The sequence below is a fragment of the Penicillium canescens genome (genome assembly GCF_028828765.1).
Source record: "Penicillium canescens strain IBT 15451 chromosome Unknown utg000001l_segment0_segment0, whole genome shotgun sequence".
NCBI lineage: Eukaryota > Fungi > Ascomycota > Eurotiomycetes > Eurotiales > Aspergillaceae > Penicillium > Penicillium canescens.
In genome coordinates this window covers 508,972-524,337 of record NW_026703963.1, presented here as the reverse complement: position 1 = coordinate 524,337, position 15,366 = coordinate 508,972, and the positions used below count along the sequence as shown (strand labels likewise).

The 15,366-nt window shown below is 48.9% G+C and overlaps 5 protein-coding genes across 5 annotated transcripts; 2 read left to right on the top strand and 3 right to left on the bottom strand.

The window, feature by feature from the left end:
• Positions 1 to 265: 265 nt before the first annotated feature.
• N7446_000208 (uncharacterized protein) lies at positions 266 to 3,586 on the top strand (the record flags this gene model as incomplete). The annotated part of the gene is made up of 2 exons (XM_058508975.1): positions 266 to 1,241; positions 1,305 to 3,586. The coding sequence occupies 2 exons, from the start codon at positions 266 to 268 to the stop codon at positions 3,584 to 3,586; spliced, it is 3,258 nt and encodes a 1,085-aa protein (XP_058377954.1).
• A 5,699-nt stretch (positions 3,587 to 9,285) lies between these two features.
• N7446_000207 (uncharacterized protein) lies at positions 9,286 to 10,508 on the top strand (the record flags this gene model as incomplete). Its single annotated transcript, XM_058508974.1, has 3 exons — positions 9,286 to 9,505; positions 9,562 to 10,049; positions 10,115 to 10,508. The coding sequence occupies exons 1-3, from the start codon at positions 9,299 to 9,301 to the stop codon at positions 10,506 to 10,508; spliced, it is 1,089 nt and encodes a 362-aa protein (XP_058377953.1). The 5' UTR covers positions 9,286 to 9,298.
• Positions 10,509 to 10,636: 128 nt separating this feature from the next.
• Positions 10,637 to 12,243, bottom strand: N7446_000206 (NAD(P)/FAD-dependent oxidoreductase). The gene is made up of 4 exons (XM_058508973.1): positions 11,932 to 12,243; positions 11,587 to 11,876; positions 10,943 to 11,519; positions 10,637 to 10,874 (listed from the first exon to the last, which is right to left on the bottom strand). The coding sequence occupies exons 1-4, from the start codon at positions 12,194 to 12,196 to the stop codon at positions 10,642 to 10,644; spliced, it is 1,365 nt and encodes a 454-aa protein (XP_058377952.1). The 5' UTR covers positions 12,197 to 12,243; the 3' UTR covers positions 10,637 to 10,641.
• Positions 12,244 to 12,375: 132 nt separating this feature from the next.
• On the bottom strand, positions 12,376 to 14,018 carry N7446_000205 (uncharacterized protein; the record flags this gene model as incomplete). Its single annotated transcript, XM_058508972.1, has 4 exons — positions 12,376 to 12,645; positions 12,707 to 13,302; positions 13,377 to 13,733; positions 13,783 to 14,018. 4 exons carry the CDS (start codon positions 14,016 to 14,018, stop codon positions 12,413 to 12,415), a joined length of 1,422 nt encoding a protein of 473 aa, XP_058377951.1. The 3' UTR covers positions 12,376 to 12,412.
• Positions 14,019 to 14,356: 338 nt separating this feature from the next.
• On the bottom strand, positions 14,357 to 15,328 carry N7446_000204 (glycosyltransferase; the record flags this gene model as incomplete). Its single annotated transcript, XM_058508971.1, has 2 exons — positions 15,087 to 15,328; positions 14,357 to 15,039 (listed from the first exon to the last, which is right to left on the bottom strand). The coding sequence occupies exons 1-2, from the start codon at positions 15,157 to 15,159 to the stop codon at positions 14,357 to 14,359; spliced, it is 756 nt and encodes a 251-aa protein (XP_058377950.1). The 5' UTR covers positions 15,160 to 15,328.
• Positions 15,329 to 15,366: the final 38 nt, after the last annotated feature.

Genomic DNA, 15,366 nt, shown 5'->3' with positions numbered 1-15,366 from the left:
AAACCACAGTGGAGGAACTCTATTACGTCCAAAATATTCTGAGTCTACTTAATATTGACTGTTACGACCAATAGTATTTTGTCTCTTGCCGCCCAGCTGCTGCACTTCGTGTCTAGCGCGAGGCTGAGCCTTGGGGCTGAGAAGGCTTTTGTTTTGCCTACCATGCCATGGGATTCCTTCCCAGATGTAGTTTAAAACGCATCAATCTCTCCTACTGTCTCCCCCTCTCTCCAAGATTCATTCTTGGGTGAATTGATTTTTTGACATGGCCTGTCCGCCACGAGAAACATTCCAAATCGGATGGATATGTGCCCTGCCAATCGAAAAAGCCGCAGCGTTGGAAATGCTAGATGAAGATTTTGGCCCTCTTGATTCTCAAGATAGGTCCGACTCAAATACCTACACATTGGGCCGAATCGGGAAACATTATGTTGTGATCGCCTGCCTCCCTGCAGGACAATATGGCAACAACGCGGCCACCACGGTCGCAAATAATATGGTCCGCACATTCTCAACATCACTCCGCATCGGATTGATGGTTGGTGTTGGAGGCGGGATTCCGTCGACTACTCATGACATACGACTTGGCGATGTTGTAATTAGCTGCCCGGAACGCACTGTCGGTGGAGTGGTCCAGTATGACATGGGGAAAGTCGGCTTAGATGGTGAATTCTATCGAACTGGGTCTCTGAACAGTCCTCCTAGGTCACTTTTAACGGCAGTTAGCTCGATGAGAGCCGCTGAGTTAAGAGATGATCCCCGCTTTCCGGAATATCTCGCCAACGCGACTAGAAGAACCACACGAACCCGAAAGAACTTTGGCCGACCTAATTTAGGACAGGATCGACTGTTTAAGCCGGAACACGATCACCTAATGACTGTTGATAGCTGTGATGGTTGTCCGGCAGAATGGGAAGAGATAAGGATTAAGCGCGAGAGCAGCGATCCACAACCACATTACGGCATCATTGCGTCTGGAAATTCTGTTATTAAACATGCACGGACCCGGGAGAAGCTGAGGCTAGGCACTAGAGCATTGTGCTTTGAGATGGAGGCAGCTGGGTTGATGCAGGACTTTCCTTGCATTGTTATTCGCGGGGTTTGTGATTACGCCGATTCACATAAGAACAAACAGTGGCAAGGATATGCAGCTCTAGCAGCGGCATCGTATGCTAAAGAGCTGCTAGGATATATACCAGTGGCCCACGTTTCGCAAGAGAGCTTAGTGGTGGATGCATGTAGTAAGTAAAATCAATATTACCTTAGACTTTTATCAAGAGCGGCTTACTCATATGGTTATGTAGGTATTGATGAATTGAAGGACGAAATCAAAGGCACAAATAAACGCCTAGACCGAGCATACAATCAACATTGGACAGATCGGCAACGACGGTGTCACCAAGCTTTCAAGATATCAAAGTATGAGGAGCAAAAGAACATCAATCCAACAAGAGTGAAAGGAACCTGTCAATGGGCCCTACAGAACCCCGAATATATTCGTTGGTGGGAGAGTAAATACAATGATCTTCTATGGGTTTCAGCCGATCCAGGCTGCGGGAAGTCTGTACTGGCTAGATCGATTATCGATGATGTGCAAGATTCTAGTCCAGCAACAATGTGTTTCTTTTTCTTCAAAGATAACGACGAACAGAACCATCTTGCTACAGCTCTATGTTCAATACTACATCAGCTCTTTAGCCAGAGGCCTTATCTGTTGCATTATGCTATTCCGTCCTGGGAGAAAAATGGGGAGAGACTTCAACAAGAGGTCGATGAGCTTTGGCGGATCTTCACAACAGCCGCATTAGCTGACGTTTCACACAAGACGATTTGCATATTCGATGCACTTGATGAATGCCGTGAAGTGGATCAGGGCCAATTGATTAAGAAGCTCCAAGCCTTTCACTACCAGTCATTAACAAAGGACACCTGTTTAAAATTCCTGGTCACTAGTCGTCCCTACGATCATATACAGGATCATTTTCGAGCAATCACCGATTCTTTCCCTCATATCCATATCAAGGGGGAGGAAGAAAATGACCAAATCGGTGAGGAGATTGATCTAGTAGTGAAGATTCGAATGAGAGAACTAGCCGAAACAGTTCCACTTTCACCGGATGTTCATCAGCGAGTTCAACAGCAGCTTCTTCAAATGGAAAACCGTACATATCTCTGGCTACACCTTGCTATTGATGATATCCGCACCACCTTTAAGCGCAGCCTTCGGCTTACAGAGAGTTCGATTACACTAATACCGCCTTCTGTGAATGCAGCATATGAAAAGATCCTCTGTCGAGTCCCATTCGATCAAACAGATACAGTCAAAAAGATCTTAGAGATCATCGTGGCGGCACGGCGTCCTCTAACAATACGAGAGATGGCCATGGCCCTAGGCATTGCCACCTGCTTAGGACCGCGAACGACAATACAGGCTGGGCTAGATCCAATTGGTCTAGACGAGAAGCTTCGGCAATTATGTGGCCTGTTTGTCTTTACCAATCACTCCAAAATTTATCTCATCCATCAGACAGCTAGAGAGTTCCTCATAAAACAATGTTCGAACAACCTCAATTTTGCATCCTGGAGCAGCTTGAGTGATGCGGAAGATCGAATGGCTGAAATCTGTTTGCGATATCTTTTGATGGAGGATTTGGAAAACTGCGGAGGCAAATCAGGCTCTAATGTCCGAAATTTCTTGGAATATTCAGCAGTACATTGGCCCGATCATGTGCGACACATGAGTTCGACTGCATACCAACTGACTAACTTACTGCATCGAGTGTACAACACGATTGCGAACCGATTTCCGCTTTGGTTTTCAATATTTTGGAATGCGATCGAGAGATATGAGGAAATGCCTTCAATAGATGCAATTCATCTGGCAGCCTTTAACGGGCATGAACAAGTGGTCCGCAGTTTATGTGCTCAAGATGAAAGTGTTATACATATAGCGGATGGTGAGGGGTCATATCCGGTGATTTGGGCGTCATTAAATGGACACAGCAAGATCGTGCAAGGGTTGTTGGATCTCGGAGCCTATGTCAATGTTCAGGGTGGACCCTACGGCAATGCGCTACAGGCTGCTTGTTCTAAAGGACACGACAATACCGTGCAGGTGTTGCTAGAGCACGGAGCCGATGTCAATGCTCTAGGTGGAGGCTGGAATGCGCTACAGGTTGCTTGTTTTAAAGGACACGATAAGATCGTGCAGGTTTTGCTAGAGCACGGAGCCGATGTCAATGCTCCGAGTGGAGGCTACGCGAATGCGCTGCAGGTTGCTTGTTTTGAAGGACACGATAAGATCGTGCAAGTCTTGCTGGAGCACGGAGCCGATGTAAATACTCAGGATGAATTCTACGGGAATACGCTACGGACTGCTTGTTTAAGGGGACAGGACAAGATCGTGAAGGTTTTGCTAGAGCACGGAGCCTATGTCGATGTCCAGAGTGAGGATGGACTCTTCATCACTGCTCTACAGGCTGCTCATTCTCAAGGACACGACAAGATCGTGCAGATGCTCCAACTACATTCCGTTGCTCAATCAGTGTCTCATACTCACCCTTGCAAGAGGTCCAAGACTTCATGAGACTTCCAAAACAGGACTTCCACGGTACGCTATCAGTTTCTACATTTTAGACCTGCTCCTTCTAAAAACCTCTTTTGCAAGTGAATTTTATTATATTTTCTGGATCGTTTGCATACTACTCCGGTTATGCCATATCCCGCCTTGCGGGCTTAATGCTGATGATTCCGAACGTACATCGCTTTCAAACCATGTTTTTCTCTGGTCGTTGGCGACGCTGTCAATATTACTTAGCGCTAAGTACATTTGAACTTGATATAGGAAGCGTAAGGGCTTAAAATAGTTATAACCTAGCTTTAGGTGGAAATACGCCTACAGTAACTTTATACTCTGTTGAGATTCATGGCATCTCCAGGCATCTCCAGGCATGAAATGCCTACTTCGCCAAGCATGAAGCTCATGATCAGCATTGACCTACCATGTAGAGTATAGTTCAGGAGAAATGCTTCTCATTAAATAGGATCTCTCTCTCATGAGAGAGAGATCAGACCTAAACCACCTCGTTGGCCTTGACGTACATGCTTCCGTAGCGTCATTCATCGAGTAATTTCAACAGGTTATGAGCCCGGCTTGTCTCAACAGCCGGGAATAGCTTCATCCTGCCTCCCCTTGAGCCCTTTCCTCCGAAACGATGTCTGATGCGAACCCTCGACGTCTCCGCCCGAGACGGCAAGCTCCTGAGCAAAGCGAGCTGCCGCCTAGCGATATTGAATCCGTCCACTACAGTGACGATGATCATGAAGACGCCGACCGTACTTTCCGTCAAGAGCCTTCTCGGCAGCAAGACCCGCTGCATTTCCCAGCGCCAGAGGCCACTGGCGTTGACAATTCTCATGCGAATCGACGTCCTATACTCAATGTAGATAGGAGCAATCGTAGCGACGTATTCAATCTGTCGCCGATTCGTGATTCTGTACCTCTCCAGTCCCCTGAGAGAAATATGCCGTATGATGATGAAAATACCGTCGGCACCTATCCTCCACGTCAAATTAGACCGAGAGAATCCCCCGAGCAAGAAAAGGCTATTTCGCATCTAAAAAGGGCGAAGGAAGCAGTTAGAAAGCTTCGGGACGACTCCAAGTTTGAAGCCTTGAAGGGCAAGTCCAATTACCGTCATTGGGCTGATAATATGGAGCAATTATTCGATGACAATGCCGTCACTCCAATTGTATACGGTGAAGTCATGATCTTACCCCGTGAGCATCGCCACTTCCTGGCGCAAGCTCAATTTGTCTCATTCGCGAGAAGAGCTATCAATAGCCATGTGTCGAAGCAAATCCAACAGTATCTGCAAGATAGAAAGCTTCGTGATCCAGCTGCAATGTGGAGAGTAATTGAGAGCGCGTACGCGCCTACCGATGCATCTATAGCAGCTAATGGTGTTGATGAACTCGATGAGATTCTCGAGAGTAACTGCACGTCTCTCGATTAATACAAATTCCGCTTTCAGACCGCATGGACGAAGACATTCATCGGAAGCACTGATAGCGAGCGCGTTAAATGCCTCTTCTTCCTTAGAAAGTTAGACAGTCCAAAATGGGACGCGTGGAAGACCAGCCTCGCATCGCGAGTGAGCAGATCATCCGACTCCGATAGGATCTACCAATTCGACGAGCTTATAGCTGAGCTCGAAGACTTCGAGAGATCACTAGACCGTGAGACTAAGACCTGAGGAGCGTACGCCGTACGCTCGGCAGCGACGGCAGCACTAGCAGCTTCAGGTTCAAAACCTCAGTGCGATCATTGCAATAAAAAGGGCCACGTGAAGGCGAATTGCTGGAACCTCCGCCGTGAAAGGAAGTTAGGAAAAGAGATGAAAGGAGATGGTTTTTCGGCTGAAAAAATGGAGGCATATACTGCAAATACAGTCGAAATTCTCCTACCTTAAAATATACTCTCTACAGCGATCGATACGCCATCAGATCAATGGGTCTGCGACATAGGCGCCGACGTCCATTTTACGGCTTCACCTAGCAATTTCATGCCTGGTACGGCAAGGACAGTCTCCATCCGTATACAGACAGTCTCCGGCACCACGATTGAAGAAGGTCTACGTGGAGATGTCTGCATGAAGCTTTCCGGATCTAGAAGAAGACCAGACTCCAATATCGTTCTTACCGACGTCACCTGGACGCCAACAGCCAGCGTCAACCTAATTAGCGGTGCAAGGCTAGCAAAGAAAGGCGTCACAGCTATCTACCGTCCAAATCAGTTGCTTTTGAAGCGTAAGGATGGTAGCACTCTTGCTACAGGGCGTAAGGTCGATAAGCAGTGGATCTTGAATGTCTCTTCCGTCGGATCTCCTCCAAAAATGGAGACAGCAAGCTTACACAACGTCCGAAGCTCTACAGCTATCCTGACCACGGATGCCGAAGCACCTCAACCCCGTCTGAATAAGTCTAGGGTCAATGTCCACACCTGGCATCGACGGATGGGCCACATTGGCACCCAGGGGGTGCAGAAAACGGCGAGAATTGTGGATGGCATCGACATTGAAGGTCTAGCAGTCTCTAAACAGCCTTGCGGAGACTGTGCTATCGGACGAGCACCTCACAAACCTAGCAGGCGGCCAATTCTCCACCGCTCTAAGAGAGCAGGAGACCTCGTCTACGTTGACATTGGCGGCGGCGGCAAGCTTACGCCCGCTATCGAAATTGGAGCTAGATATTGGCTTCTCATGATCGATGACTTCGATGGATAGGCCGAGATCCGTTTCCTCAGGACCAAATCGGAAGCTGAGATAGCTATCAAGGAGCTTCTTAGCACCTACGAAAAGGACAGGGAATGTCAGGTCAAGGACCTCATTACTCCCAAACCAAGAGATGAAATTGGAGCTATTCAGACTGATAATGGCAGAGAATTCACCTTCCAAAAGCTTCAATATTGGGCTAAAATGAGAGGAATCCACTGGCATTTCATTGCTCCGTACGCTCACGAGCAGAATGGCAAAGCGGAGCGTCTCATGCGTGTTGTTAGTGAGAGAATGCGATGCATTTTAGCTGATAGCAAGCTTCCTACCTTCTTATGGGCTGAGATCATGAAGACCGTCATTATCGTGAGAAATATGACAGTCTACAATGGCCGTAAGATGCAAGGAAGACCTCCCACTACTCCCTTCGAGCTTCGCTACGGTAGGAAGCCAGACCTATCATTTCTACGCGTTATTGGTAGCAAGGTCTGGAAAGTCTTCCCACGTGAAGCTATTCATCAAAGCGACGAGGGACGCCACCTAGCTCCGAGAGCAGAACTCGGCTACCTCACTGGATATACAGGCTATAGCGGTGCCCAATATCGCGTCTATAGACCATTTCCTAATAAGAAAGGAGGCACAATGCATGTCGTGAGAGATGCAATCATTGATGAAGGACCCGATTGGGATCTATACAATGACCCTGACACCCCGACAGCTAATGCTCAGCAAGCCTCTCCAGCTAATGCCGAGACCGTCAACCTCCATGGACCTGATCCAGAGGACTCCGACGATCCCAAGAATGACGAATTCTACGTATTGGACGAGAATTCAGATCAATCCGAGGTCTCAGACGCATCGGACGTATCAGATAGCATGTCTGACGCCGATTCCAGAGACCCAATTCAGCTATTTTCAACAGCTTCCAGAGCTGAAAAAGCTAAGATTCAATGCTGTGAAGACCAGACCACAGTGCTTCTTGCGGAAGCGAAGGTGCTCTCTACGGAGAGCTCTCTCCTAGCGCTTCCGCCTATCCAGGACATCGAGTCTCCCCAATGGCTCGAGTCTCCAACCTCTCTTCGGGAAGCTAAGGCTTCACCGTTCTGGCCATGGTGGGAACAAGCTATGAAGTCGGAGATCTCTCAATTTGAGACTCTCCAGGTATGGCAACCAGCGTCTCCACCTCCAGGGGCTAAGATCCTCTCGGGTCGATGGGTCTATAAGCTTAAGACCGATGCTAATGGCAGACCTGCCAAGTTCAAAGCACGGTGGGTGGCCCGAGGTAATACCCAGAGAGAAGGCATTGATTACGAGGACGCGTACGCTGCCACCGGCCGCTACGAGACCCTCCGAGTACTCCTTGCAGTCATCACATTGAAGAAGCTTCATACGACGCATTTAGACGTCAATTTAGCCTATCTCAATGCAATTTTGGAAGAGGAAACGTATATGCAATACCCCGACGGCTTCCAACCCGACGGTCTCGACTTTCATGGCGTCGAACCTCGCGGTAAAGTCTGTCGCCTTCTTAAGAGTCTATACGGCTTGCGCCAGTCAGCAGCCAATTGGTATAAGACCCTTAGCAGCTTCCTCATTTCCAAAAGCTTCATTGCATCCTCCGCTGACCCGTGTCTATACGTACGCCACGAGCAAGGGGGTGGAATTACCGTCATCTTCGTCTACGTGGATGACATGTTGCTCGCAGCGACGTCTCCCACAACGCTTCAGAGAGTCAAAGAAGCTATCGCTAAGAAATGGTCTATTTTAGACCTAGGTGAGGTCTCTCACTACCTTAGCCTTAGGATTCAACGCGACCAGGAAGCTGGAATCATGAAAGTAGACCAAAAAGCCTATATTGACAGATTTCCTGAGGTTCTACCGACCTCCTCCTCTCCAAAACCTCTCATCCCATTCAGCCCTAGCATCGAGCTTAGGAAGGCCGAAGAGCCGGCCGACCAGCAGAGCGTGAAGACCTACCAGTCTCTCACTGGTAGTCTAATCTACGCTAGCACGGTCTCACGTCCTGACCTCTCCCTAGCGCTTGGGATGCTCACGAAGCATAACCTCAAACCTCACGATCCTCACTTCTCCGCCGTCTACCAAGCCGTCCGATACGCTAAGCGAACCAGCAACCTTGCGATAACCTACGGACAACCGAAAACGGGTGGTAATACTGGCTGTGAGGACGGATACGGGTTCTGGGGGTGCGTGGACGCGTCCTTTGCATCGGATCCTAACACCATGAGAAGCCGTACAGGATGGGTATTCTACCTCGCTGGCGGGCCAATTTCATGGGCTTCGAAGCAGCAATCCTGCGTCACGAAGTCATCAGCCGAAGCAGAGTATTACGCTCTCTCGGACGCAGGAAGCCAGGGCGTATGGCTTCATCGCTTGCTCGTTGACCTACGAGCCATAGATGCATCAGACCCGATTCATCTCTACAGCGACAGTCAATCCGCGATCTCCATGGCTAAGACCTCAAAGCATCACTCGAGAAGCCGCCACATTGAGACCCACTACCATTGGATCCGTGAGAGAGTTGAGGAAGGCAAAATACGACTCTCTCACGTCGCTGGCGTCTACAACATTGCTGATGGTCTCACCAAACCATTAGGAAGGCCTGCATTCGAAGCATTTCGCGACGCGCTAGCATTGGGAAAGGCGTTTTGAAGACATGGCAAGCTTCAATACTGAGGGGGTGTGTTGAGATTCATGGCATCTCCAGGCATCTCCAGGCATGAAATGCCTACTTCGCCAAGCATGAAGCTCATGATCAGCATTGACCTACCATGTAGAGTATAGTTCAGGAGAAATGCTTCTCATTAAATAGGATCTCTCTCATGAGAGAGAGATCAGACCTAAACCACCTCGTTGGCCTTGACGTACATGCTTCCGTAGCGTCATTCATCGAGTAATTTCAACATACTCCAATGTGGATTCGGGGACCGGATCGGGACTAGCGCAAAGAAACAAAACCCGGGGAATGCAACTTAGATCCTCGCAACTTTCAACTCTTCACACTCAAGATGCCTACAGAGCAAGAGATCCGTGATCAAATCACGCAGCAGCTCTCGCAAACTCCCTTCGCATGCACTTCCCTCACGCGCTTATCTGGTGGCACGGCCAATTACGTGTACCGAGGCACCGTTTCACCGACCGAGTCCATCATCATTAAGAACACTAGAGGCCACTCAGCTTCAAACCCAGACTTCAAAATTGTTGTTGACCGATGCGTAAGCTATTGTTAGGGAAGTTTTCTCTATGTTACGATTTAATAATTTTGAGTTAGTATTTTGAAGAAGCTATTCTCCAGGCCCTTCATGACCTGCCACCCTACTCCCAAGACAATATCACCGTCAAAACGCCTCGGCTGTTAAATTTTGATAAAGAGACCAACACGCAGGTTCTTGAGGATCTACCTAATTCAGTAGATCTGAAAACCTTCCTTATCTCTGACGTTTCTGATGGCATCACGGATTCCGCCGCACGAACACTGGGTCGTGCGATGGGATTCTGGCTTCGTTCATTTCACTCTTGGGGAAACGAGAATGCTCAGTTGAAGACTGAGAAGACAGTCGCTGAGAATACGGTCATGAGAGACTTGAAGTTTTATATCAACTACACCATGCTCATTGACACCATTCCCAATTTCCCGGAAATTTTGGGAGAGAGTCGTGATGTATTTGAGAAAGTCCGTGATATGGCGGCTGATGAGCTGAAGAAGGTGGATGGTAGTAATGACTATGGAATTATCCATGGCGATTTCTGGACTGGGAAGTACGTTCAGGCAGATGCTCGTTCGCCGGGTTTGATGCAGTGTGCATGCTAACACTAGCTTCTAGTATTCTCCTTCCAAAGGTTCCTCTCACTGAGCAAGCCGAAACGGAAGTTTTCATCGTTGATTGGGAGCTGGTGCAAGTTGGAAGACGAGCGTTGGATTTGGCGCAGATGATTGCCGAGCTGTACGAAACCAAGCTCTTCAAGAATGTGGATGCTGGTTTGTGGGTCATTGAAGGCTTCCTGGATGGATACGGGTCTATCAGTGACGACACGGCATTCCGGACTGCTATCCACATTGGTGTACATCTTGTTTGTTGGGGAAGCAGGGTTCCTGGATGGGGTACTCCGGAACAGATCGAAGAGGTCGTGAAGGTAGGTAGAGATCTGATCGTTCATGGGTGGAAGCATGACCGGGCTTGGTTTGAAACAGGGAGCTTGGGCTATCTGTTCAGATGACGCCAAAATGCCGATGGCATCGAAAATAAATGAAGCTACTCAATTCAACAAAGTACGGGCATTACAGCAAACATTCAATTGAATTTCTAGTGGAGCGCAGATGTTACAATATGCTACTAATAAAAAGGGACTCTTAATCTAGAATGTCATTGTAAATCGGCTTCAATCGTTCCAGCGAAGTCTCGAACAAGCGCGGCAATCCAGTTTCCCTAAAAGACACCGAATCCCGCGCCATATTGGCAACAGCCTTACCAGAAAGGTATGCCACAGGCATACCATGGCCATTGAAACCCGCCGCAATGAATTGCCCAGTTTTACCAGGAACATTACCAACATGCGGCAAAGAGTCCGCGCTATATCCCATAACTATACACAGCAATTAGCACTTGTCAAATCGATACAAGAAAGTCTCGCAGATTCAAAAGAATACATACCACCACTCCAAATATGCTTAACTTCCGCCCCGCTATCCTCCCAACCAAAGAACGTCCGCTGCATATACCCATCGAAGTAATGCTCCATATTCCGGATTAGCGTCCCATCATCGGGGTTATTGTACCACTCGCTCAAATCATGTTTGAACGTATGCGATGCCCCACCGACAATGAGGGACCCGTCTTTCCGAGAGATTTGGTAAATGTATGCACCAGGCCCCAATCGAATGGCATATGTACCGGGTAATTCTTGATGGGGTGCATTCGGGGCGGCAGCAATTTGAGTACAGACTCCTTTGCAGGGTACAATTGCCTTGGAGTATTCTGGGGCTAGGGCGCTGGTGAATGCGTTGGTTGCGAGGATGATCTTCCGAGCATGAATTGTGCCTCGGTTTGTGCTTACTGACCATGAACCATCTGGGTTTTGGGATTGGCTGATCTCTGATACTGGTGTATTTGTTTGCAGGTTCAGACCATTTGCAACGGCGATGCGGATTAGACCTGTTATGAGCTTGTAGGGCCAGAGGTGGCCCGTGGGAAAGCTGAAGCCACCTTTGGCATCGCGCACATAAGCCTCCTTTTTTGGTATACATTGTTAGAGACAATTGGATCGGCTATCGTATAGCGTGGAAACTTGAACTTACCTTTTGAGCCTCCGACTCAGAAAGATACTTCACATCATCCATAAAGTCCAGCCCCTGACTAATCAAAGAATCATAGAAGATTTTCGCTTTCTTAAGCTGGTCTTCATCAAGATACATATCCAGACTGCGCGTGAAAGTAAGTTCACAGGCGATATTTTCTTTACGAACCAAATCTTCTATCTCTTTCATGTGCGCAAGTTCGAATCGCACAATCTCGGCTGCTGCTTCGAGTCCGTATCGCTCTGTATACGTGGCAGTCGCTGAGTATATATCAGGTCTTAGATGACCTCCTATGTATGGGACACCGTCAGTCTGATCAACTATACACGGATGGGGTCTACTCACCATTTCTCCCGGTGGCGCCGGAGCACAGCTCGCGGGCTTCCACAAGCACCACCCGCGGGGCTGATTCTTTCTGGTCTGATAGAAGATGGTAGGCAGCCGATGCTCCAACGTAGCCACCTCCGATAATCAGAATATCGGTTTCTGTTGGCAATTCTGGGGTGCTTTGGTGGCTATCAAGGGGATCTGGCTGAGTCCGCCAGAATGACTGGGTGTACCCCGCCGCGGGCCCCGGAAAACATTTCGTTGTCTGAGATTGAGAGGCCATTTCGATGTTGTTTCTTGATGATATGTGCGCTCTCGACAAATGCGAAGGAGGATGTTAAGAGAGAGATACTGTGCTACTTTGGAACGGGCATTTTGCCGAAGATTGTCCTATCAGGCAGACAAATAATGCGGGGCAGGGATCAGCAATTCGGATGTAACAGATATTCTTTGTTCAATGTACCGGTTCTATTCTTCAATTATATTGTTATTTACTCGTCTAGTCTTGGATCCGCTCAAATCCCGAGATCTCAGTCCCAGGCTGTCGCTGCTGGGCTTCAAATGCCTCGAGAACAGCCGGGCAATTTGACCAGGCCTTGGGCGATTGGATTGCCAGATATTGGCCTTCCTTCAGGCGCGCTTTAGCTATCAATTTCCGAGTCTTGCCGTGCATGGCCGTATGCAGACTCTTGACCAATCCCTGCCCTGGATAGGCTACGAGCCCCAGCGCCGCTGCAGGTCCGTTAGTATCATCCCTATAGCAAGATCGCAGGAGGAGCGGTGAATTACATACCTGAAGATGCCTTCGTGCCCACACTGAGAGGACCTTTGACGAATCCCTTCACCATCCCTCTGAAACCGTCCTCTTGGGCCCCTTTGTAGGGCTGCTTGAGGATCTCACTGACCCCTGTCATTCCGTCCGTGAAGTTCTCTCTAGCAGCGGCGGCTCCAGATCTGAAGTCCTTGATGTTGTCATAGCTTTTGACTTCCTCTCCATACATTCGGGGCACTGCTCTTAGGCCCTCGTTAACTGCCATGGGTATATCGACCAGCACGCCCTTGTAGTAATACCCGATGATCTTCCCCACGCTTTTGGCGGAGCTTCCCACTGCTGTGCTTGTTACCTTCCATTGCGCGTCCCGTTTCTCATTGGTGGATGCGCGGGAGATCCCACCTGTCGAGGATGCATCGCTGGAGGACCGATTCGTAGGTTCGATAACTCGAAGCTCCCCTTCGCCTGATTGGGCGCGTTTGAACTCTTTGTATGGTTGTACGACTACATCACTCGATGCTGTGAGAATGTCTTTGTACATGCCTAGCAAGGAAGATGTGCCGCCTGTGATGGGATCCCATCGCCGTGTTTGGATAAATATGGGGCGACTTTCATGCCTGGTTCGTCATTTTGTTAGTTCAGGTTCCAATATGCTTGCCAAACAAGAGAAAACCGAGGATAAAATACTCACGAGCTTAAATCCTTTGGATCAATGCGTGTGTTTTCAACTAAGATTCCCGCGGCCATCTTAGACAAATAAATGGCAGACTTGGAATTTTCTTGTTTCAATTTCCATGCAGCCGGCTCAGATCCAAAGAAGCGACATTGCATCTGGTCTATAGGCAGATTTCGATGGAAAGATGCGACTGCCGCACTCACTCCAGATTCCTCACTCATTCGGATAGCGAGTTCCTCGGCGGCAGTGAGCGTGTTAGGTTCGAGACAGAAGCGAATAGCCTCTGCTAGATTATCCGCAGTCAATGTGCGGTGTGGAATTGGCTTAGGTCCAATACCGCAGGATGCGACCATATTCCCCCAGAATAGTTGACTGTAGCATATTAGCAGGTTATCTTAATCGGTTGCCTTGGGCGACTCACTCTCCAAAGAACGGCACAATAGTAGTCGGCTTCCCAAAGCGTAGACCACATGCGGTCGTTCCTGCTCCCCCGTGATGTACCACTGCGGCGACATGTTGGAACAACCATTCATGAGGGCAGTCTCCAAGATAGAAAATTTGATCGTCTGACTCGGCATCTCCCAGATTACTCCAGCCCCGAGATATGAGAGCACGACCACCCCAGAACTTGATGGCTTTGATAAGTGTTGCCGTCATTGCAGGGGGGATCTTCGATGACGATACTGCCGAAACCGATGTATATTGGCGGAGGCCCGTTTTGAAGGAATGAATGGAGATCAGAGGGTGGTGAGAAGTCGGGAGGAGATCGGAAGAAGAATCCGCAGACGTCTAGATGACCCGGCCAGTCCGCTGGTTTTGGCATCAATGTGGGTGACCAGCAATAGGTAAAAGGTATTTTCAAAGTCTCCGCCAGCCGTGGACCTTCTGTAGCGGGTACAGGTTCGAGATCAATAGACACTCTCCATTCGTTGATAACATCGCCGAGGCTAGATGTTGCGGTCAGCGTATGAGATTTAATAGGGTATTAGGGGACATTACCCTTGCCATGTCAGCCATTCGACAATGCCGTAAGACAAATAATTGGCCATTTTCGGCTCCGTGGTTGAGTATTTCAAGTTGGCCAAAGGATGTGGAAATGATCGCGTACTGGTCCATGGCATTGTAAACATCATGTGTAAAGGAATCCCCAGCGCTTGAGCACAATGGATGTGAGCAAAGCTCGGGGGGTTCGCGATAATCGCATCAGCCACAAAGGGTGTTTTGGCCACTGGGTCATCCTCTATACAGGACTCCCAGCACCCCTGGAGCATTTCAGCCACCATAACCCGCTTGCGCTGGATGTCGCCAGCCCGTAAGGAGTTCATCTGGGGTATCAAGCCCGGGTTCTTGACCATGTACGCCATCAGCTCCGAGGGATCTCCGCCTATAGGATAGAACTCCAAACCCGAGTCGCACACAAACTTCTCAAAGACGTTATGAGTGGCTATTCGTACACGATGCCCATGTTGTTGGAGCTCGTTGCCTAGTGCGATGAAAGGCTGCACATCGCCGCGGCTCCCAACAACTTGAATGACGATGTTGAGATGCAGATTACATCCACCAGGGCCGACAAGCACTTGTGGTTGCTCCACATCTTTCTCGGACTCCAGAAATGGAATCAATTTTGAGATCTCGCGGCCGACTTTGGAGTCCAGGTCAATCTCAATGCGGCCATCGTCTTCACTGAGTTAGCATACCTTCAGAAACAGTCTATGAGAACTTCACCTTGGACGTCGGTTCCATCTTGCATCCACTCATTCTCCTTCGACGTCGCGCTTTGAGGTTGTTGTTCCGCCATGGGTGTTGTTGGACCGAGCTTGGCCCTCTGACATCACATGCGGGGAAACAGAGATATGTGGAATCGAAAATCGAATGGGGTGTTGATCTCTAAGACAAGATCAACTCACATACGGATTGCGTTGCACTTTGGCTCTACTGTGGGGATACAGTGTAGCAGTGACCAGAACAACATCCCCACGGTCTTTGATACTCCCTGGCCGTGGGA